This window comes from Mustela erminea, chromosome 16 (assembly GCF_009829155.1).
Source record: "Mustela erminea isolate mMusErm1 chromosome 16, mMusErm1.Pri, whole genome shotgun sequence".
Classification (NCBI taxonomy): domain Eukaryota; kingdom Metazoa; phylum Chordata; class Mammalia; order Carnivora; family Mustelidae; genus Mustela; species Mustela erminea.
The window spans coordinates 50,424,781-50,449,350 of record NC_045629.1 but is presented as its reverse complement, the minus strand read 5'-3'; the positions used below and the strand labels follow the sequence as shown (position 1 = coordinate 50,449,350).

Below are 24,570 nucleotides of genomic sequence, written 5' to 3'. Positions count from 1 at the left end.
AATGTTAAGTGACCTCAAGGTTGTGCTTGCCTTTTAATGGTGGAGCTGAGACTCTAAACCTAGGGCCGTTTGCTGGAATCTAGGCAGGACGGGCCTGGCACGCACTCTGCCTTCATGGTGGCCATGTTGGCGATCGGCTAAATAACCACAACAACAAAACCAGACAAAAAAATGAATATGGGCATTTATATATGATTTTTCTATTTTGATACCACCATTACATGTTAGAATCTTTTATTGGATTCCTTGTCGGTAGATGTCCAGTGACCAGAGTTTCTCTAGTTTGCATTTTAAGGCACTTAGCCTGTTAGACTCAAGTTACCAGCTTCAGGCACCTACACAGGAGGCTGCACACAGACTTTTATCTGTAATGTTGCTTCCTGATGGGCTCTCTTTCTCTCTTCCCCTTTGCTTCCAACTTCTTTGGGCTCCTTCAGCCCCTTTCCCTAATACCAATTCAGATTAAATCACAGAGGAGGGAAGGAGTCAAAAAGGAGACCCTCCTCTAGGCGGAGGGTGCTGAGAGAGTGTCCCAGGCTGTGAAAACTTCGTGGTGTTCCTCACTGTTGGGTAAAAAGGTTTCTGTAGATGAATCTTGCAGAAGGAGTTGCACGAGTTTCTGATGGTACTGCTGGGGCATTTGAATTAGGGCAGGGCCGCCCAGGGTTTGTTTCATAGGACAACATTCCTTTGGTATATTTAAAAAAAACTAGTCTCATAATATTGGTCACATAAGAGAACACATAAAAATCTTTAAAAATAACTATGAGTTTATCATTTTGAGGCAGTGTAGGACTCAGAGCCGAGACATAAGAATGCCCATTCATTTGTTCAGCTGCCCTTCGATGGGCGCATGGTTAGGAAGGATTTACTATGTGCCAGGTTGTAGGGATTTAGAAGTTAATAAAACATGTTTCTTGCCTTAGAATTTGTCTGGTGGTGAAAGAGACAAATATTTCATCCAGTGAGTAGTTACATCATAGGAAGTGCTCTGAGGGAAGTTTGCTGCAGGTCTAAAGCTGGATTGGGAGAAATGCCTAAGGTCAGCCTGGAGTGAACTGTGAACTCAGGTTTCCCACAGGTTGTTTCAGGGTAGCCTTGAGGGCCTAGTAGCTAGGTGTGTAGAAGGCAGTGGGGTATAGTTACTGTAGGCTAAGGGAATAGATGTGTTCAAAAAAATAAGACAGTAGTATATGAGTATAATCTAGTTATGGAAGTGTGAGACTGTAGTGATGTTTGGAGTGTAGAATGCTCTGGAAGAGTAAAGAGTTGAGAGGGGTAGTAGGGGCAAGAAGAGGAACCTCTTATGCTTCGTGAGCTAAGACCCCTTCCTTGCAGAGGAGACAGAGGAATTCTTGTGCATATACAGACTTCTAATACCAGGAGTTCCTGGATGTAGCTCTCATTCCCTGGATCCCATTCCCTGGATCTTCAGGTTCCTACCCTTGATCTCTGGATTTAAATTGGCCCCTGTTTAGTTTGGCAGTCAGTTAAGCCAGAACTTGGGGGATTTGAGCTGCAAAATATAGCAAGCTGTCCAAGGATGAAGAATATGAACATACATAGTTAAGTGATGTTAATGACTGTCATTTATTGAGCATTTAGGTCCTTGGCTCTTTCCAAGGCACATCACAGAATTACCTTTAATCCTTACAGCAGCACTACCAGACAAGTGGTTTTATGCTCAAGTTAGCAGACCGGAAGCCCTCCCAAGTTCTGGGAGGTTTGAGTAAGTTTGCCCAAGGTTCTAGAGCCAGTTAATGGCAGGTCTGAACTCAGACCCGGGTTGGCTTGTCTGACTTCACAGCTCATTCTTTCCCAGCCCTGTGCCCCTCAAAGACCGCAGCTCTGGTTCCTAGGGTGGGCGGAATGTAAAATGGCCATTTCAAAAGCAGTAAAACTACAGTTTCATCTTTGATGTTAATTTTATCAAGATTCCTTGGTTAGGAATATATGCTTGTTACATTCCTTGTCTTGTTTCTCTGGGAAAGTCAGATTTCATTACAGGTGTTTTACTTCAGTTTACAGTTCCATCTCAGGGACTGTGTAACTTGCCAAACGGCAGTAGTTGTACTAGGACAAGTATCAGTTACCTCATGACACGTTCAGTTTGTATGGAGAGTTGAAATTGGGATTATAATGATTTGAATACATTATCTGCATCTGGCAGATACTTTAATGAATGATGTTGCAGATACTCAGAATGTAGGTATGGCCTAAGGGTGAAGAAAAACCAAGAATTTTCTCTTGAATTTTTGGCTGGATGCTAGAAACACTTTTTGAAGATAGCTCAAAAGAAGACTTCTCTTTCTGTTAGCATACTTTGATTCTTATATGCGTGTATAGTCTTACTCTTACCAAGATAGAATTAGACAGAAGGACTCAAGAAATTGTCAAGAACAATTAATGTATAAAGGCCATATCTTGTATCTTTTTCTACCAAATTTCTTGTCCATTTGGCATGTGTATTTCCCTTTTCCTGTTTTGAATGGAGCTGAAAATAACGTGGTATTTTGGCTTTTAAAGGAAAATGATTCATTTTGTTGTGTTCGGCATTTAGTTTCTCAGAGAGGTGTTTGGCTTTTCAAATGGCACAGGAGTTTGAGATTTTGGTCTCCTTTTCATTTTGTTAGGAAAATGTTATTTACAATACTGTATAGGAGTTTGTAAGCAGGATATTTCCCAGGTTAGGGGAAGAAATTATTTATGAGTGGGATGCCTTTTTATTGTTGTTGTTCTGTGCTAGTTTACAGGGCATTTCTGTAAAATGAATTTTCTTATCTTTATTTTATAGAACTCTTAACAGTTTTAACTGAAAACCATTTTAGGGGAAATAATTTGAAAAATTTCCTGTTTAAAAAAATTTGTATCATTTTGTGAATTTATAGTATTTATTTAGAAACTTCTATTCTTTTTGGTGTTGAATGCATCTTGAAGATGAATGTCCTGTATCATTTACTTAAAGTGGACACATTATGTAAACTAGCATTTGTCATCTCCATAAGCATGAAGTATGTGTATAAGCCCTACCTATAATTGTCATTCAGGAAGCTGACAGATGGATTTTCCCTCTGTAAAAGCCGTCATTTGTGTGATTTGGGGTCTTTTAATAGTAAAGTCAGATGTTTGCTGCTAGGCTTAGTTCTCTTTGGGTGGGCAAAAAGTGAGAAAAGTCATACCACTATTTTAGAAATTGTGAAGTCAATTTAAAGAAATAAAATGTGCTTATGACTTATGGCTGAGCAAAGATATATTAGGGATCACTGTGCATGCTGCAATTTGAATTATAAACCGGAGCAGATTCCTCTTCACCAAACAAATACCTTTTTCAGGGGTTGGGAAGAGTAATCCTTCCCTATTACTGGCCTCAAACCCAGATTCCTACAGGTGCTAGGTACCTCTAGGTAAGGGTACCTCTAGGCACCATGGGGAAGATAAATGCAGTTGCTCGATCTCATTTTTCAAAAGAATCTAAAAACCTGAATTCTCTGTAAAATTCTCCCAAGTTTAAATGTTGGCCAAGAATCTTTAAAAATCTTTAAAAAATTTAAAATGCCATGTGGTTCAATATCGTGTGTACATCTGTAGGCTAGCAGCGTGTGACATCTTGAGGCTTCCCCTGCACCCTATTGGTAATTCACTGTAGCTTTTAAATACAAATCTTCAATAGGCTCTTCTGTATCCTTGCCTCTACTGCCTTCTTCTGTTGAAAACCACTGGTAAGAGGGGCGCCTGGGTTAATCAGTCTGTTAAACGTCAGCCTTGGGCTTAGGTCATGATCCCAGGGTCCTGGAATCCAGCCAAGCCCTGCATTGGGAAATCCCTGCTCAGCAGGGGGCTGGGTCTCTCCACCCCATAATTATACCCCCCCCCTTGCGTTCTCTCACAAGTAAGTAAATAGAAAACCACTGGTAAGTCAGTTATATTCACTTAATGTCTTTCATGAGATTTTAATATTATTAGGGAGGTACCATTAAAAATATTAAATATGCTTTATGCTACTTCATGCACTTTACAGTGCCATTTTACTTTATTTTTAAAATTTATTATTATTATTTTTAATTTTATTCATTCACTTGACAGCACAAGCAGGGGGAGTGGCAGAATGAGAGGGAGAAGCAGACTTCCTGCCGAGCAGGGAGCAGGATGCTAGGCTTGATTCCAGTTCCCGGGATCATGACCTGAGCCGAAGCCAGATCCAGACACCCCTTATTTTATTTTTTAAAAGTGTTCTATTTATTTATTTGTCAGAGAGTGTGTGCACATGAGCACAAGTGGGGGGAGCAGCAGGCAGAATGGGCAGAGGGAGAATCAGCCTCCCCGCTGAGCAAGGAGCCTGTTGGGGGACCGGATCCCTGAGCCGAAGGCAGCCGCTTAACTGATTGAGCTATCCAGGCATCCCTATGGTGCCATTTTCTATCTAAACAGAAGCATACATGGGTAAATGATTTATTCAGAGTATAAGACAGACCAGTGGGTTTTCCTGTAACACTATGGAAAGTTCTTTGATAGGGTTTCAGATTCCACATTGCAACCAGCCTTTAAGAAACTATCACTTGCTGAGTTTTGGTGTAGTATCAAAGAATATCCATAATTTTTGGGCACCTGGGTGGCTCAGTTGGTTAAGTGACTGCCTTCGGCTCAGGTCATGATCCCGGAGTCCTGGGATGGAGCCCCACATCAGGCTTCCAGCTCCATGGGGAGTCTGCTTCTCCCTCTGACCTCCCCTCTCATGCTCTCTCACTCTGTCTCTCTTTCTCTCACATAAATAAATAAAAAATCTTAAAAAAAAAAAAAAGAATATCCATAATTTAAAAACTATTTTAAAAGTGTGTAATTATTTTGTTTGATGTAGTGGCTGTGTTACTAAGATGAATGAACAATTACTTATTTTTTCTGACACTGATTTAGTATTGGCTCCTTTAATGGCACCGTGAATTTATTTTATTACTTTTATCTGCCACCCTCCCTGCCCAGCTCTCATTCTCAGAGTGTGGTCTGCAGACTCTGGGTCTCCAAGACCTTCTCATGGGCTCTGAGGTCAACATTATCTTCATAATAGGGTCCCCTGGGTGACTCAGGTTAGCATCCGCCTTCAGCTCTGGCCATGATCCCAGGGTCCTGGGATGGAGCCCCACTTTGGCTCCCTGCTCATTGGGGAGTCTTTCTCTCCCTCTACCCCTCCCCCTGCTCCTGCATTCTCTGTCTCACTCTTTCTGGTAAATAAATAAAATCTTTTTTTTTTTAAAAAAACCATCTTCATAATAATACTGCGACTTTGTCTTTTTCACTGTTTTGAAATTTGTGTTATTGTTCAAAAGCAATGGCAGGAAAATACTGGCTTCTTAGTACAAATCAAAGTAGTGGCACCAGACTGTATTGAAAATTACTGTATTCTTCACTTTTTTGCACTTGCAGGAAAAGCCAGTTTTTACTCAGGGGTGTCTTTGATGAAATGGTAAAAATTGCTAATTTTATTTAAGATTTTATTTATTTATTTGACAGATAGAGATCACAGGTATGCAGAGAGGCAGGCAGAGAGAGAGGGGGAAGCAGGCTCCCTGCTGAGCAGAGAGCCCGATGCAGGACCCTGAGATCATGACCCGAGCTGAAGGCAGAGTCTTTGACCCACTGAGCCATGTAGGCGCCCTCAAATTGCTAATTTTATTAAATCTTAACCTTTGAGTATCTGTCACTTTTATATGCAGTGTGACAAAATGAACATTGGTCATGTGGAAGAAAAACACTTCTGCAGTTGTTTCTGATGCAAGCTGAACTAGCTGCTTTCTTCAGGAACACTTACCTTACTTAAAATAAGCCTTGGGTATTTGACAGACATTTTTTCCAAAATGACCATAGTGAGCCTGTCATTTCAAGGAAAACAACTGAAGCTATTTGTTGCCAGTGATAAAATTAAGCTTTCAAGCAAAAATTAGAATTTCGGAAAGTTTGCATCCATCATTGTGAGGTTAACAAACATGATTTTGAAGATCTGCGTAAGTCAGCACACCATTATTTTCCTTATGACCAGCATATGCGGTTAGAGACTTGCACATGGGCAAAAGATTTGGTAGGTTTCAGAAGGTTTTACGTTGCTCCCAGCCTTTAAAGAACGATCACTTGTCCAGTTTTGGTGTAATATCAAAGAATATTTACAGTGATGTGTAAGGGGTAGTAAAATGTCACTTGTTTTTCCAACAGCTGATTTATATAAGGCCAGATCTTCTTCCCATACTTCAGCCCAAACAATGTACTGTGACATACAGAATGCAGAAGCAGATCTGAGAATGTAGCTCTCTGATACTAAGACCAATAATAAAGAGGTCTGCAAAAATGTAAAACAGTCCCCCATCACAAATTGTTTTGGGAAAATAGTTACTTTTCATAAGGTAATTTTTGTCTGTGTAATGAGTTTATTATTGTAATAAATATTTAAAATTTTCTTGGTACTTAATATTATAAATATCAGTGTTTGTGACCCCCATAAACAAAAGTATTCTTGGGGGTCCTCAATTTTTTTTTAAGATTTTATTTATTAGAGAGAGAGTACAGTTGGGGGGACAGAGGGAGAGAGAGAGAGAAACATAGTCCCCATGAGCAGGGAGCCCTATGTCAGGACCTCAGGATCATGACCTGAGCGGAAGGCAGATGCTTAAGTGACTGAGCCACCCAGGTACCACTGGAGTCCTCAATTTTGAAGAGTGTAAAGTGGTTCTAAGATAAAATTTAAAATTTTGAAGTACATTATGAGGGGTTGACAAGAAAGGCTGTTGGGAAGACTTTAAGGAATATTTGGGGAGGTGAAAAATACGCATCCAGAGATTCTATTTACTTTTAGAGAAAACCATTTTATAGGAGATACAAAGAAATAAACTTAATAGTCTCTGTTCTTGAAGACTAAAATCTTTTGTTTCTGATTAATTTTTAGTCTGTCTTTGGCCTTTACCATAATCTTATTCCTTGGTTACTTAGTGTTAAACTTTGAAGTTTTCTGTGGTCAGCAGAGACATGAGAAAAATTAAGGACAAAATAGTTTTTATTATAGCTAAATTTTTTTTGGTTTATATTTAATCTAAGATTATGGTCTCCTTACATTTTTGCTGTGAAAATGAGGTATAGTGATACTTTAAAATTTATTTATTTATTTATTTATTTAATGTGTGTGTTGTCTAAATAGCTACCTTGCTTCTCTCATTATTTATCCAACCCCACTCCGATTTACTGTTCTGGAAATCCTGAAGCTGGCGAACCCATGGTCAGATAGAGGCAGTACATAATGGATTTCAAAGAATGGATCTGAAAGTTGAATGTTTTGAAGTCAAATTTCAGACCCACTGTATGTGGGGTCTTCCATAATCACAAAGATGAAGAGAATTAGCAAGTTGGTGCTTCTTGCTTGCCAAGACAGCCCTAATCTTTCAGGTTCTTCCCAGCCATCCTCAGTCCTATGGATCAAGGGAGCTCTTAATATTTAAGTCATAACGTGGAGTTGGATGGGTAGCAAGAAAGGTTTAGCCCCTTCATAGTAAAGCAGATCCCCAGTGTAGCACTGGCACTCAGTTGGCCCCTTCTGTTTTATACCCAAGACCTCCTGAAGAGGATTCCCTGTCAGCATACCTTTACTGGTTTGCTGTTGGCTTGCTGCAGGACGCTGTGGAAAGGGATTTTTGGTTTGATGATCTCTGGACTGGATTGAGTAAGGCAGCCCCAGATTTTCATTTATCTGGTACTGCTGGGAATGTGCCTGCTAGCTGCTGGCACAAGTAAGTGACTGTTTCAAAATACTCTCTGTAGCTCTGTCCAAGGCAGAGCCTCTTCTCCCAGTGCCAGCGGCAGGTGGGACCACCACGTGATAGCTCGAGTTTATTAATGTCAAGGATAATGTTGAACAGCTGACATGCGAAGAGACAGTTCAGAGGCGGCAGCATATATATGTATATATATATATATATATATACGGTACGGCATGACATTTGTATAAAAGAACAATGTGAAAGTTAAGGACTGAGTGCCTGTGCTTAGGAAAGTGTGGGGTGACAGAGCAGAAAAGACTGTAAAAGCTTGTCTTCTCTATCTTTGCCATCTATCAAGCAACAGAGTTGCTCCAAAAAAAAAAAATAATAATAATTTCATTGCTTTTTGAATTTTAGGCTCTAAGATTTAAAGTTTTTTTGGGGGGGCAATGCCCTACAAGAAAATAATCTGGGCACAGATTTTTAATGTATAATTTAGTGTTGTAGGTAATCTTTTACTGTTGGCTGTTTCCTTATATGGATTATTAAACCCTTTACACCAAAATAAAATGATACTCATACGTACAAGTTTTATTCCATGGATGGGTGGGTAGAGGTTGGAGTGAGGTCACTTTAAAGCCAGGTTGCTGATATGATTATTGGGTAAGTGTTCAGTTACTAAATGTTTTCTTTATGTTAACTGGTTTGCTTACAAGAGCTAATATGGGTAATTGTCTTAAAAGAAGCCTGTATATTCATTCTTTTCTTGCCTATTGTAAACTTTAGTCTGAGTTGGAAGACTTGGAGAGTTGATTTTATTGAGATAAGATCAGGAACCTTGTCTTCCTCTGAAATGGATTGTACGCAAGTAGTATTGTACATTTTTCACTGTTGGAACTGTATCTAAAGAAGTGGGAGAGTGGGGAAAGACTTGGTTTTCTCCTGTCTTTACTGTCTCTGAAGCCAGTTCAGGCGGAAACAAATGAGTGCAAAGTAGACACAAAGGTCCTCTAGGAGGGAGAAACTGTCAATTTCTGTAGGAAGAAAAGTAGGGCTATCAGGACAAATTCATGAAGGAGGTAACATTTGAGCTGGGCCTGAAATAAGTAGGAAAGAGCCTGGAAGAAATGTACTGCTGGCAGATTTTGTCACTTTTTCACTGTTAATGGTGATTGCTACTAAACATGAAACATGGGTAGGTGTACCTGGTCTTAAACTTCCAGGTATATGAAGACCATCATCTTGTAGAAGGTGGGGTCTCAGGAATATCTTTCTGCTCTGGAGAATTGAAGCCTTTTCAGGATCTAAATATACCTACGTGTTTTTCGTTTTAGAAATACAGCTAGCAGTCTGTCAGGTTGCTTTCAGTTCAGGGGTATGTGTGTCTGAACATGCAGGTGTGGGATGTGACAGGGGAGATAATGAATTCTAAAACTGACGGACCTGCACTGATGCTATTCCCAATCGAGGATCGGTGAGAAGATGAATTATCTTTGAAATTATAATGTTAAATTTGGGGAAAAGGAGCCTGAACTTCTAAGGGATTTTTAGGGCAGCAGTGAAATACATTAGATTTTAGCAGATTATACTTGGACTTCTTGTCTCTTTAATTTTTTTAAAAAAATATTTATTTATTTATTTGACACAGAGAAAGAGAGAGAGAGAGCGAGTGTGAGCGAGCACAACCAGGCGGAGGGAGAGGGAGAAGTAGGCTCCCCGCTGAGCAAGGAGCCCGATGTGGGGCTTGATCCCAGGACCCCAGGATCATGACCTGAGCCGAAGGCGGTCACCCAACCCACTGAAGTCACCCAGGCTCCCCTCTTGTCTCTCTTTATTTTATATATTTATCTATTTATTCCCCCCCCCCCATTTGAATTATTTATCTGACAGAGAGAGATCACAAGTAGGTAGAGAGGCAGGCAGAGAGAGTGGGGGAAGCAGGCTCCCTGCTGAGCAGAGAGCCCGATGCGGAGCTCGATCACAGGACTCCGGGATCATGACCTGAGCGGAAGGCAGAGGCTTAACCCACTGAGCCACCCAGGCGCCCTCTTGTCTCTTTTTAAAACATCAGTTTGCTGTTACCCTACCTTGGTGCTTTAAGGGGAAAAAAAAAAAAAATCCAGCCTCTGGATCTGTAAAATGCCTATAAATTTAAAGGAATGAAATGGGTTATTGAATTGGAACATAGACTAAATCTTTGGTGTAGGAGTACTAAGGATTGTCAGAAGCTTAGTGCTAACCTACCAACTGGGTGTTAGAGCCTTATCACAAAGGCTTCCTGACCTATACCCCTGAGTTTGGTTAAATGCTGAGTTGTGAGATTATTTTGTAATGTTATGCTGTACTCTTAAAATTGTTTCCCATCACAACCATATGTAAAGATTTATTCTGAAATGGAGCTTGGTGAGTTCTAGGGTGGTTTGCCTTTTATTTTAAAAACAAGGGAAACTTTTGTTCATGTTGCTACCAGAGGAAATACAGTTCATTACTTTAAGCGTTGTACGCTTTCGGGGAAAGATCCTTTAAAGTAGATGAGTGCCTAATAATTATGTAGAGACATTCAGTAACTTAGTAATTGAATGTGATCTTTGGTCTGCAGTGATTCTATGGTTTTCTTGTCTCCTGAGGACTCTAATGTTAAAGGGGGAACTAAATACTCTTTACTTTATAGTTTCTGGTTTGTAGGTTTTTTGTTGATACCATCTGAGATTTATGCTTAGGGGGCCAATTTAGTCCTGCTGTTTTGAGGTTTGCAAGCATGATATATTTTTGTGCAAATTTTGGTAATTGAATTTAAGAAATTTTAAAAATTTGGTATTCGGGGAAACATCCTAAAGAGTACATGTAAAATCGGTTTCTATATGAAAGTTTCAGATGGGTTAGATGAAACTGAATATGACAGTAAGTGCTAGTCCCATATAAACATTATTTATGTATCCCCACTGATCTGTTTGCTTTTCAGACATTCAAAAGAATTCTAGGGCTGAAAAGAATCACAGGTGATTTTTAGTCTTCCCCTACATAGAGAACCTGAGATTTAATGGGCTCAAATGAGCTCAGTTAGTAGATGATCTGGGAGTAAGATTTCTTGTTACCCAGTGGACATTGTTTCTAGTACAGATGGGTATACATTTAAGATGCTGTTAGGAGTCCACCATGATTTTTGAGATTAGAAAATGGAATTGATGGCAGTGACCATCATTTCCCTAGTGGCCTGAGATTTGCTGGTGAGCTCTCGACTTCATACTCGTAGCATTTTGATGTTTTGAGAGCTTCTTTTAGCGTTACAAGTATGGTGTACATGGAATGGTATTTGAAGCCATGAAAGCAACATTTGATTTTTAATCAGTGTTATTGCCCAGTTTTGAAAAGGCTTTGACAAATTTTATCTGCCCCCAGCTCCTTCCTCTCCCTCCAGCTGTAGACTTTGTGAAAGCTCTCAAGACCTTGTTGGGCGAAGAGGAAGGAATGGGAATGAACGGGTTTAGTTGTCTGCAGGAAAAAATGTATCTTCTCGGAGTACTACTGTGGTTTTGGGGACGTAAACCTTTCTTAGGCTTTTCCCTCCAGCTCTGCTCTTGCCTCTGCTCCAGGATTCTGAAGGTCATTGTTTGGAGCCTCCCAGTTTATTTTATCCCCATTTTCTAGTTGGCCTTCCCAGAGCTCATGAATCCCACAAAGTGCATTACTCTTACAGTATTTCATCTTCTCTTGGAATCCAGAAATGTGCTTTGTAAATGAGCAAACTGGGATTTGGGAAAAGACTTGACTTTACAGGACAAGGAAAATACATCATTGTTAATGAAAGTAAATGCAACACTAGGCAGCAAAAATGAAAATTATTTTGTTGGGGGCCAGTTCACACATGGTCAGGTGCTGTTCTTTGGGAGTGAGAATAAAGTCACCAGTGAGGGGGAGAGAAATTAAGTATGGCATCATTTGAAAGTTATTTTTGCTTAGGAGTAAGTTTCAGAATTGGCAAGTAACTGTATATATGTTAGTGTTTGAAAGGTGCTCCTCAGCATTAAACAGGGGATAGAATTTATAGGATAAAATAAACTTGAGACAGTTGGGTCCTATTAGAATCTCCTACTGAAATAATTAGGTTATTTGCCCATATATATAATAAATGATTTAGGGCAGCTTTGAATCCTAAACTCGCTTTAAGCTGTGACTTATTTTGGGGGTGTGTATACCCCTTTGATCTGTTAGTACAAGTGATTGAAATTTGATTTTGTCCATTTTTGTCATTTTTCAGAAAGCAAAATTCATGGAATTTCCTATTTAAAAAAATTTTTTTAAAGATTTTATTACAGAGAGCACATGTGCACACACACAAACAGGGAGCGCTGCAGGCAGAGGGAAAGGGAGAAGCAGACTCCCTGCTGAGCGGAGGGAGGCTTCTCTGGGGCTCTGTCGCACAATCCCGGAGACCTGAGCTGAAGGTAGACGCTTAACTGACTGAGGCACCCAGGCACCCGCATGGAATTTCCTATTGATTTAATGTCTTAATTGTTTTCTATTGCTTTCTAAAATTCTGTTTTTAAGAGAATTATTTATGAAAAAATTTTGAAAGACCAAGCACTTGTTTTGGTAGCTTGATAGACTGAAACTCTTATAATCTCTGCATTTGATTACATCTTTACATTTAAAATGAGTTCCTTAAATTGATCAAAATGTCTGGTTTAAATGAGCATTACAGTATTTTGTATTAATTCAAGATGGTTTTCTTGAGATAAGCAGCACAGTCATAATAGATAATATGGGTTAATATCTCTTAGTTATGCAGCCCTTTGAGATTTTTTGAAGCATAATTTTCTTTTAGAAATGGGAAAGGTTGGGCGCCTGGGTGGCTCAGTGGGTTAAAGCCTCTGCCTTCAGCTCAGGTCATGATCCCAGGGTCCTGGGATCGAGCCCCACATTGGGCTCTCTGCTCAGCGGAGAGCCTGCTTCCTCCTCTCTCTCTCTGCCTGCCTCTCTGCCTACTTGTGATCTCTGTCTGTCAATAAATAAATAAAATCTTTAAAAAAAAAAAAAAAAGAAAAAGAAATGGGAAAGGTGTTATCCTTGTTCTATAGATACAGACACAAGAGGTCTTAATTTGTAGTTTTGTGTCAGAAGGCCCTTCAGGAATTTGAGACTGTGTCTTAAGTCAATTAGGCTTCCAGGCTTTTTCTTCCCCATATTAAATTCTTAATAGATTTATGCTACCCCAGTATCTTCATTTTATGATTTACATATACATTTAAGGATCTCTTTTGGCATATATAGCACAGTGTTTAAAAAGTGGCTTCCATTAGTGTTGGTTCAAGTACCAGCTTTGTTGCCACTTTGTGTATTATAACTACTAGGAGCCTCAGTTTCCTCATCTGTAAAATGGGATTAATATTATCAGAGTTGCTGATGGGGTGGTGAGGGAGGGGAATTATAGGGTTGACTCAGGAATATTTTTTGGGACAAAAATCAAAGATAATATAAAAAACATCCTTACCACAGCAGATTTTTTGTATACTACCATTAGAAATCACCAAATAATGATATAAGTATACCTATCAGAACTATTTTGTTTTGCCTGGTGGTGGGTATTAAGGAAGTCACATATTGCATGGAGCACTGGATGTGGTGCATAAACAATGAATCTTGGAACACTGGGGGGAAAAAAGCTATTTTGTTTAAAAGGAATTTGTACATACAGCTTATTCATATTTCATTTTGTTTTTAAAGGTTACGGGAAGTTTCAGAAAAACTGAATAAATACAATTTAAACAGGTAAGAGTTTTAAGATATTTTAAATTTTCTGAAAACAGCATTTTTTTCTTTTGTAGGAAAAATAACTCAGGCAGAAGTTACCAGGAGTATTTAAATCTATCAACTTTTTATAAGTTGGGTTCATTTGAATAATAGGTTCTATTCATACTGGTTTTTAAAAATCTGGCATGGCCAAGGACCTAAAATAACTATCAGGATATCATAGTTATTATTTTTCAATTATTGCTTATTATAATATGTAAATATTAACTTTTTAAAAAACAGGTTTTGCCAGCTATTTTATTTCCCCTCGGTTAATCAGATAAAAACAAACATACCAACCCTAGAATGTATTTGCCATTTAAAAAAATAACTTTGTTTGACTTTTTTTATTCCATAGCCACCCCCCCTTTGACTGTATTGGAACAGGCTGCCATCAAACAGTGTGTGGTAGGGACCAAATCATGCTGCCTTTCTTCTTGAGGTAAATTCTTTATGTAAGGTATAGAAATGAAAAGGAACTTAAATTAAAATACAGTTGTGCATTATCATGTATCTTCCTTTTTAACCAGGGCAAATAGAAGTTTCTTGCCAGAGTTGTTTCAGAGATTCACCCAGTTCCATTTCCCTTATTGTGTACATTCTGTGGCTCAGAGAAAGCTTAAGTGATTTACTACAGCTTGAAACCATATTAGTGGAGAAGTTCCTGATACCCAGGTCACTTCCTTACTCTGAATTCGTGTTCAGAGATACTTCAACTTATTTTTCCTGGTGTCCTGATAATAAAACAACTTCCCCAGGTCAGGTGTGAGGTGCCTTCTCAAAAGGAACTTATTTGTCGTCTTCTGAATTCATAGTGATGGAGACGTAATCTGTTTATTGAATAAATTCATATTTTAATACACATTGTTACTTTGGTGATTTCTTCTATTTTCTTGGCTTTTAGGATGGTAGAGTTTGCAGGATCGGTTTCTCAGTACAACCAGACAGATTGGAATTGGGCAAACCTGATAATAACGATGGGTAAGACCTTAATGCCCTTTCTATTTTGTAAGTATTTAGCTCTTCCAAGGTATTATATTAAACCTGTGTTTTGATTATGATGGCCTTCAAATTTAAAGAAAAGCTTTGTAGAAGATGAGGCACTTAAAATAGTGAAATAGTTATCTTGTAGTTTTAATTTTTCTGCAAGCAGTGATTTATAGCATTAGTATTGAAAATAGCAGAGAAGTCAGTCACTTTACAGGAGTTGGTTATCAGAGAATGATTTATGTATGTGGTAGGTCTCAAGTCAGATCTGTTCTTTGACTGAAATGATTTTTTAGATCTTTTTTTTCCCCCCAAGATTTTATTTTTAAGTAATCTTTATACCCAGTGTGGGGCTTGAACTCACACCCTGAGACTGAGTCTCGGGCTCTACCAACTGAGCCAGCACGGCCCCCTTCCCCGCCCTTTTTAAAGTAATATCTATACCTAGCATGTGTCTCGAACTCACTGCCTCCCCAGACTGAGTCACGTGCTCTTCTGACTGAGCCAGCCGGGCACCTCATGTTTTTTCCTTTTTAGTATTTCCAGTTCAGGTAATGCAGTTTGAAATTGAACAAGGGTCTTCAAAATTGTGGTCTTTATAAATGATACATACAAAAACCATTGCTAGATAATGTATGATGAATTCCAGTTGCGTGCCTCTAAGGAAAGCATGATTACTTGAAAAAATGTAAAGAATTACTCATTTGCAGTTAAACCGTGCAGTCACTTTGAACCGGGAGCGAGGGCTGGATTGCTAGGAGGCTATAAGTTGTTAGGCTTGCTCTTTGACGGGAAGGACACATTCCTGAGCGGTCGGGGAAGAGTGAGGCTGGTGTTTCACTACTATCACTCCCAGAGCAGTGAGGCTGGGAGTCCCAGGCTTGTGCCTAGTGAGTTTGGGACTGTTCTGTGACTCTTGTTCCTCCTGTTTTCTCCCCAGGTCAAAGTTGAACAGCAACTCGGGGGCAGGGAGGACATCGAGGCCTGGGAGGACAAGTGACTCCCCATGGTTTCTCTCGGGTTCTGAGACTCTGGGCAGGTTGGCAGGCAACACCCTGGGGTAAGTTGTGGCCAGGTGATGGCCTCCACTCGTCTGGGGCGGCGCTCTGTGAGTGCTGTCATTCCGAGACAGTGCCTCCTACGGTACCCAGTGGTGCCATGAGGAAAAGCCCTGAACGCGGGGCAGAGGCTCTTGTTGCTCATGGCACAGCAGCACCCAGGCTCTTGACCTAACATTTCTAAGTTCCAAATCTGGTATTTCTTTCTGAATTAATTTAGTGAGGTTTGAAAATCATGTAACTAAACCTGACAGCCTTTAATTAAGTTTTTTTTTATTTTTAAAGATTTATTTCTAGACAAGGTGGGGGGCAGAGAAAGGGGGAGAAAGGTAGATTCCCTCCCCTGAGATGGGGGATTTGGGGCCTGATCCTAGGACTCTGAGATTATGATCTGAGCCAAAACCACGAGTCCGACGCTGAACCAACTGAAACATCCAGTGCCCCAAATTCTTTTTATTTTTTTTATCAAGATACAGTTGACATATAACATTCTATTAGTTTCAGATGTACAATGTAATCATTTGATATTTATGCTTTGTGAAATAATCACCACAGTAAGTCTAGTTAACATCTATCCTCATACATTGTTTGTTTGTTTGTTTGTTAAGATTTTTATTTATTTGACAGAGCACAAGTAGGCAGAGCGGTAGGCAGAAGGAGAGGGAGAAGCAGGCTCTCTGCTGAGCAGGGAGCCTGATTTAGGACTCGATTCCAGGACCCTGAGGTCATGACCCAAGCTGAAGGCAGCTGCTTAACCGACTGAGCCGCCCAGGCACCCTTCCTCACTGTACATACTTAAAATATAATTTTTGTTTCTTGTGTATGAGGATTTTTAAGATCTGCTCTAGCGAAATATAGTATTAACTATAGTCACCATGTTGTACATTATTATATCCTCATGACTGACTGACTTTATAACTGGAAGTTTATACTTTTTAAAAAAATTATTTATGGCACGTATACTTCTAAAACTAGATAATCAACTCTTTTCATTTTATCTGAAGTTGAGAAGCTGTTTAAGAAATCATACACAAATTCTAAGCCAGATGATTTTACTCATTTTATACCTTGATTCTTGAATACCTGGATTTCTGATACTACCTGATGAATGATTAGATAATGCCAAATCAGTCAAGTCAGCAGATGTGTTCAAAGGCTGCTCAGAGAAATGTAACTAGAAGCAGTTTAAATTGTTTCAAAATATGGTAAGAGGAGGAGGAAGGTTTTTAAACATTTTTAAATGATTAAAAATATTTGACACTGTGAATTTCTAGGTATAGTTAGATTTTTAAAAATTGAGAGCCCCAAATGTTTATTGTTTCTTTGCCTTTTTGTTTTTATGCTGAACTAAAGTTTATTTTGAGGTCAGAGGAAGGTCATTTGGTGGAGTACATCCTTTATTGAGCTCATTCTGCACTCGCACTGTTAATAGGAAACATAGCTCTGGTCTTTAGTAAAATATTAAGTATCTCCTTTTAATGGTCCTATGTACACAACTAATAACAGCAATACATGATAAAGAATTCTGAAAATGATATGTAATAACAAATGAAAGGAATAACTATTATGTGTTATACCATGTCAGACTTTATCTTCTTTAAGAAATTTGTTTAATTCACGAGAGACTTTTTTTTTTTTTTTTTAAGATTTTATTTATTTATTTGACAGAGAGAAATCACAAGTAGACGGAGAGGCAGGCAGAGAGAGAGAGAGGGAAGCAGGCCCCCTGCTGAGCAGAGAGCCCGATGCGGGACTCGATCCCAGGACCCTGAGATCATGACCTGAGCCGAAGGCAGCGGCTTAACCCACTGAGCCACCCAGGCGCCCAATTCACGAGAGACTCTTAATCTCACAAAACAAGCTGAGGATTGCTGGGGTTGAGGGTTAAGGATAGGGTCGCTGGGTTATGGACATTGGGGAGGGTATGTGCTATGGTGAGTGCTGGAAGTGTGTAAGCATGACGATTCACAGACCTGTACCCCTGGGGCTAATAATACATTATATGTTAATTTTAAAAACTTAAAAAAATAAGAAATTTGTTTAATTGCAGGGTCAGCAAACTACAATCTATGGACTAAATCCTCTTGATTTTATTAAAACAGGCATGCTTGATACTTTTACTGTCTGTGGCTGCTTTGTGCTAAGACGGCAAAGAGGAGTCGACTCCACAAAGACTTTAGCTCACAAACCCTAAATAAACTATTTACTTGTCTGCGTTTTACAGAGAAAGTTTGCTGATCTGTTTTATTTTATCTGTTTATGCAGTGCCATTTGTTAACTAATTTGTGTTCTGTATTTATTTTCAAATTAAAATTTCTATTTTGAAATAATTTGATTTCCTTTTGTTGTTCTTAAAGTACATTATTGAAGTAATTTGACTTTTAAAAAGTTGTCCCCAGGGGCGCCTGGGTGGCTCAGTGGGTTAAAGCCTCTGCCTTCGACTCAGATCATGATCTCAGGCTCCTGGGATCGAGCCCTACTTCGGGCTCTCTGCTCAGCGGGGAGCCTGCTTCCCCCCTTTCCCTGCCTGCCTCTCTGCCTACTTATGATCTCTGTCTGTCAAATAAATAAATAAATAAAATCTTAAAAAAAAAAAATTCCCCGAATGTTAACATTTGTACATGTTAACTATAGTACAGTGATCAAAATCAGGAAATTAACAGTGATCAGTGCTTAATCTACAGTTTATTCACATTCCACTAACTGTCCCACTAACACCCTTTCCTCTGGTTCAGGACTCAATCCAGGATCCCAAATTGCACGTGCTTGTCGTGCTTCGGTAGTTTCCTCTAATCTGGGCCAGTTTCTCAATCTCCTTACTTTCTGGACCTTGATGTGTTTGAAAAATGTCCGATTATTTTGTAGCATGTTTGAATTTATCTATTTCCTCATGATTATACCCAGGTGACACATTTCCTTTTTCTTTCTTTTTTAAGTTGTCTTTATTTAGAGTGGTTATCAGGTTCACAGCAAAAACGGGAGAAAGATACAGAGATTCCCTGTATACTCCCTGTTTCTACCCTGTATAGTCTCTTATTATCAACATCTCCTGCCTGAGCAGTCCATTTGTTAAAGCTGATGAAATACACTGATCCATCAGTCTCACCCAGAGTCCATGGTTCCCATTCGGGGTCACCCTGGATGTTGCACATTCTGTATACAAACGTATGATGACATGTATCCTCCATCATAGTACTGGACAGAGGAGTTTCAGTTCCTTGAAAATCACCTGCACTCTGCCTATTCACCCCTCCCTCCCCTCTAACCCCTGGCAATGACTGGTGGTGTTACTGTCTCCATAGTTTGGTCTTTTCCGGAATGTTGTGTAGTTGGAATCCTGTGTCTGGATGTACTACAGGTTACTTATGCGTTCACCTACTGAAGGACATCTTGGTTGCTTCCAAGTTTTGGCAGTTATGAATAAAAATTGTGTGCAGGTTTTTTTGTGGATGTAAGTTTTCAACTCTAATACTGCAGAGCACAATTCCTGGAACATATGTTAGGAGTATGTTTCATTTTGTGAGAAACTGGCTGCTGTTTTCCAAAGTGGCCGTACCATTTTGTTTTCCCACCAGCAGTGAGTGAGAGTTCTTACTGTTCCACATGCTCACAAACAAAGTTGGTGTTGTTAGTGTTCTGGATCTTGGCCATTCTAATAGGCATGTAGCGGTATCTCTTTGTTTTAGGTTCCATTTCCCTAGTGATGTATGATTTGGAACGTCTTTCTATATGCTACTTGGTATCTGTATTCACCAGAGAAGATACACAGATAGGTGTCTATTAAGGTGTCTGTTAGGGAGGGTCTCTGGCTCATTTTTTGATCAGTTGTTTTTTTTTCTTTTTAAGATTTTAATTTATTTGATAGAGAAAGAGTGCATGCACACACAAGCAGGGGAATCTGCAGGCAGAGAGAGGGGGAAGCAGGCTCCCCGCTGAGCAGGGAACCCAATGTGGGGTTCCAGGACTCTGGGATCATGACTTGAGCGGAAGGCAGACATTTAACTGACTGAGCCACCCAGGCGCCTCTCTATATAAGCTTTAGGCTCAGTTGTTGGTATACACAAAATAATATACTAGGATTTTAAGTGGGATTGCAGGTGAGGCATTTTTGTCAAGAATACGGCAGGAGTGGTGATGTTCCCTTCTCAGTGCGTCGTGTTAGGTGGCCCACACTTGGTGCGTCTCTCCTCGTGGTGAGATTACCCCTGATTAGTTAGATAAGGTGGTGGTTGCCAGATTTCTCAACTATAAAGTTACTATTTTCCCCTTTGTAATTAATATGTATTATGTGGGGAGATTCTTGGACTAAGTATTTTATTTTTGTGCTTAGTTTTAACATCCATTGATGATTTTTTGCCTTAAGTATTTCTGTGGTGTTGGCCAGATAGTTATTTTTAAAAATTTCTGTCATTCCTTTTACACTTACTAACTGGAATTCAAGCGTAAGGAAGAATTTTTCCTCTTTGTCCATTTATTTCTTGTTTATTCTATTTCCCTTCAGTTCTTTATATCATATGATCTCATGGATATTTTATTCCATAATTCATTACTATTTATTATGTTGCTCAGATTGTCTTAGATTTTAAGTTCTCTTTATAAATAGAACTTGATATAACCAATTATAATAGAATGACAAATATGGCAGTGGAATTTTATTATTTTGCTAGTGAAATATGTAACATATAATAATAAACTGTAGTACATTTGATCTTGAATAAAACCTCTGTAGATCTACTCCAGAGAAGATTAGGGTTAATCTTAAGACTTAAAATGCAGAGAGAGGGGCGCCTGGGTGACTCAGTCGGTTGAGCGTCTGCCTTTGGCTCAGGTCATGATCTCAGGGTCCTGGGATCGAGTTTTGCATCGGGCTCCCTGCTCGCCAGGGAGTCTGCTTCTCCCTCTGCCTTCTGCTCCCCCTGCTTGTGATCTCTCTCTCTCAAATAAATCAATAAAATCTTAAAAAAAAAAATAAAATGCAGAGAGAAGCAATTTTTGATTCCCCCTGCACATCCTTGCCCACACTGCCTTTGTGCCCACTTTTTTCCTGTCCCTCACTCTCTTATCCACAGCATGAGCTTTCTTTGGCATTTGATTGATGAGTTGCAGTATTGAGAAATGTCACAAATGTCACAGGGTCCACTAAGTCATTGCCAGTCGTTTGTTTACCTTTATTTGGCCTTGCAGATGTGTGCAAAGCGTAAGCAGTCGAAGGCTGATTGTTTCTCTTGGCCTCCATGAAAATTCTCAGTTTGTTGATAGTGAAATTATGACCAAGTTATTTTGTAAATTAAGAAATTTTGCAGAGTCAAAATTATTTTTCTTTATGATACATTTTCCCCCCATGAGTTGCATAGTTGATGTTTATTCCTCTTTCTCTGTTGATTACACTTAACTTTAAAGAAGTTTGCAATTTATAGCATGTAATAGAGAATCTAGGACAGGAAGATCTTGAGACCCTAGAGGGGATTCTCATCCACAAATTTACCAGATGCAACAAAAAATGAAAAAGGCCATCCCCATGGACCATGGTCCCCTACCCCTTCCTTCAAAGTCCAGGCTTGCTCCCTCTGAGTTGTGAGAGGGGATTCTCATCCACAAAATTTACCAGATGCAACAAAAAATGAAAAAGGCCATCCCCATGGACCATGGTCCCCTACCCCTTCCTTCAAAGTCCAGGCTTGCTCCCTCTGAGTTGTGAATCAGGGAGTGAATTGTCTCTGTATTTGAGAGTTGAAATTGAAAGATTTGGGGGTAATTGGTTTTTCTTTCCCATCAGCATTAGATAATTGATATTTGGTCATTTATTTTAACTGATCTTTTTTTTTTTAAGATCTTATTTATTTGACACAGAGAGAGAGGTCATAAGTAGGCAGAGAGAGAGAGGAAGGGAAGCAGGCTCCCTGCCAAGCAGAGAGCCCGATGCGGGGCTTGATCCCAGGACTCTGAGATCAGGACCTGAGCCAGAAGCAGAGGCTTAAACCACTGAGCCACCCAGGCGCCCCTTTAACTGATCATTCTTAGAAATGCATAGCAGACAAAATTTATGGGACCTGTAGTATTTTTCTCTTTGGCCTTTTCACTGTCAGCAGGTATTTTTGCTAAAGATTTCTAGTTGCTCCTGGTTCTTCCCTTTCATAGTTACTTAGATTTATCCTGGAAGATATTTCAAAAATCTTGTAGCTATTTTTGTTAAACTCATCTCAGACCAGGTTAAGGATAAGGATACCAGATTTACTTGGAAGAGAGTCAGTTATACTCAGTAGTAGGTTTAAAATGGGGATATTAGTATCTAAAGTCTCTTTATTCTGTTTGTTGTCACTGGATATAATAGCTGATGGGGTAAGCTGCTTTTCATTCATTTGAGCTACCATGTTTCCTTTGGCGTCTCATCTGAGCTAATAATTAGCACTGGATTTGGAGTGTAAAAGCCAAGCAGGTCACTGTAATTGTAAATAGTTGAAGCTGTCTAGGTGGGTAAGGTTGTAGGTAGTAGAGCTGTGACAAAGTAAGTGGCAGCTCTTTAAACGAGGCAGCTCATGAATTGATTATTACCAGAGGAAAATACAGAGCTATTGCTGCTAAATGCAGACTTCTGTGCCTCACCTCCACCCCCCCCTTTTTTTTTTTAAATAAGCTCTATGCCCAGTGTGGGTGCTTGAACTGACGACCCTGAAATCGAGGGTCACATGCTCTACTGACTGAACCAGCCATGTGGCCCTCAATCCACCCCTTCTTTTGGTCCCTCAAAAGCTGTAATTCTGGATCTTTAAGTGAATATCCTGACTTAAATGTTGGAACTAATTAATATTTTCACGGAAATAAGTATATACACTGGGCCACACACCAATCATATATATAGTGTGTGTACATGTCTGTGTGTATATGTTCTTTTAAAGAAACCTTTTATTTTAAAACAGTTTCAGACTGACAGAAAAATTACGAAGATAGTACTGAGAGTTTTCATATATTCTGCACCCAGTTTCTACCGTTATTAATATCTAACATTGGTATGGTGAATTTTTTATAGTTAATGTATATTGATACATTATTATAATCCAAAGGCTAATAGTTATTGCTGTTTCCTTAGTTTTCTCCTGTTTTTCTCCTGTCCCAGGATCCCATCCAGGATATCACATTACATTTAGTCATCTCTTCAGGCTTCTCCTGATTGTGATAGTTTCTCAGATTTGCCCTTACTCTTGATGATAATGATGATGATGATGGTGGTGGTGGGGTTCTGTGTGTGTGTGTGTTTGTGTGTTTTAAACCAACCATCTGGGTTTATGGACAAGACTTGGTCCATGGGCTTTTAAGTTTGCAAGCTGGGGACTAATTCCTATTGTGTGATTTCCTCAGTTGATTTTGAATCATTCTGTTACTTTGAGTACTGTGTAATAGGATCAGAATTGTAGGATTAATTCGATGAGCAGAGTTCAGGTAATAGAAACTGGTTTTCCCAGTACTTTTGAGTTTAATATTAAAAATTACATAGTTCACTAAAATTATAGATGGAATTATAGATGAATTATATACTGTATTTTTTGACCACTGCTAAATTTCTGTTAGTGTGTGCTTGGTTCACTATCTTATTCTCTCTAGATAGTGAGTTGATTAGGGGAAGGAATGTTGAGGAGCTATGAAGTAGGAAGACTGGTAGGTTGTTTGGATTGTGATAGAAGAAACACTCTGCACAGTGGGTATAAGTGGGAAAATGTGGTATACTTCTTGGTAACAGTCAAGTTAATGGGCAAATCAGAGATACTTTGACATAAGTCTTTCAGCTGACCTCTGTTGAGGGTTTGTATAGCAGAGAGTGCAAATTGGCAGCCATTGGTGTTTTGATGAAAGAATCCAGCAGCAAATTTGGGTATTTTAGGTTGGCTGATATGCTCCGCTCCTCCCTGTTATCTTAACATCACTTGCTTATGAGCCTCTTACGGAGATTTGAGTTTATGATACCTGTAAGCTGTTATTATATCTGATCAGGTTTCTAGCATTATTTTCTTGGGGGAGAAATGGTATGCATTCCTTGGTGGAAATAAGCCACAAACTAGGACATTTTGGAGTGAAATTAATAGTTAGGCTCAGATAGTATGTTTAAACAGGCAATATCTCAAGCAAACCAGGGCATATTGTCACCCTAAATATATATTGTTAAGACTTTTAGAATATGGTTCTCTGTGTTTTCAAGTTAAAATAATATATTATTTGATATAATATATATATATATAAAATAATATATTTAGCTTTGAATGTTAAAAAATTTCAAAAGTTGATCAAGAGACTTTGATACCTTAATAGGAAACCATGAAGTAGAACTGCTGCTTTCATATTTGATTTGAATAACCTATTTATGTTTCATTGATCCTTTATTATTTCTATTGCATAATTACAATTCATATAACTTGAAAATATGTTCTTTCTAGAATATTGCTTTCTTTTGATAACACATGGCTTAATTTTTTAAATCACATAACAAAATTTACGTCTTAGCCATTTTAAAGTGTACAGTTCAGTAATACTAAGTATATTCATGTTGTTGTGGAACAGATCTCCAGAATTTTTCATTTCGCAAAACTGAAAGTTCATACCCATTTTAGCCCATTGATCTCCTCTCCTTAGCCTCTGGTCACTGCCTTTCTACTTTCTGTGTCTGTGAATTTGACTGCTAGGATACCTCATATAACTTGAATCATACGGGTTTTGTCTGTTTGTGACTGGCTTCTTTCATTAGCATAATAGGTTCGTGCATGTTGTAGGCTGTGACAGGATTTTTTTCTTAAGGCTGAATAATATTCCAGTGTATGTATCTGCCACATTGTCTTTATCCATTCATCCTTTGATGGACATTTGATTGCTTCTACCTCTTGGCTGCTGTGAATAATGTTGCTGTGAATGTGGGTATGTGTATTCACATCCTTTACCCAGTTTTTAACGAGTTATTTTTTGTGTTAAATGTAGGAGCTCTTTATATGTTCTGGATATTAGTCCATTATCAGATA

General features: G+C 39.0%; 1 protein-coding gene across 1 annotated transcript in view; it reads left to right on the top strand.

Annotated features, from left to right (window-relative positions):
• The window catches only part of UBR5 (ubiquitin protein ligase E3 component n-recognin 5), a 137,220-nt gene that overhangs the window by 30,755 nt on the left and 81,895 nt on the right, over window positions 1-24,570 (top strand). Inside the window, 5 exon segments of the mRNA XM_032316474.1 lie at window positions 13,458-13,502; window positions 13,883-13,934; window positions 13,936-13,965; window positions 14,428-14,504; window positions 15,451-15,570. Of these exon segments, the coding sequence (XP_032172365.1) occupies window positions 13,458-13,502; window positions 13,883-13,934; window positions 13,936-13,965; window positions 14,428-14,504; window positions 15,451-15,570 (324 nt within the window).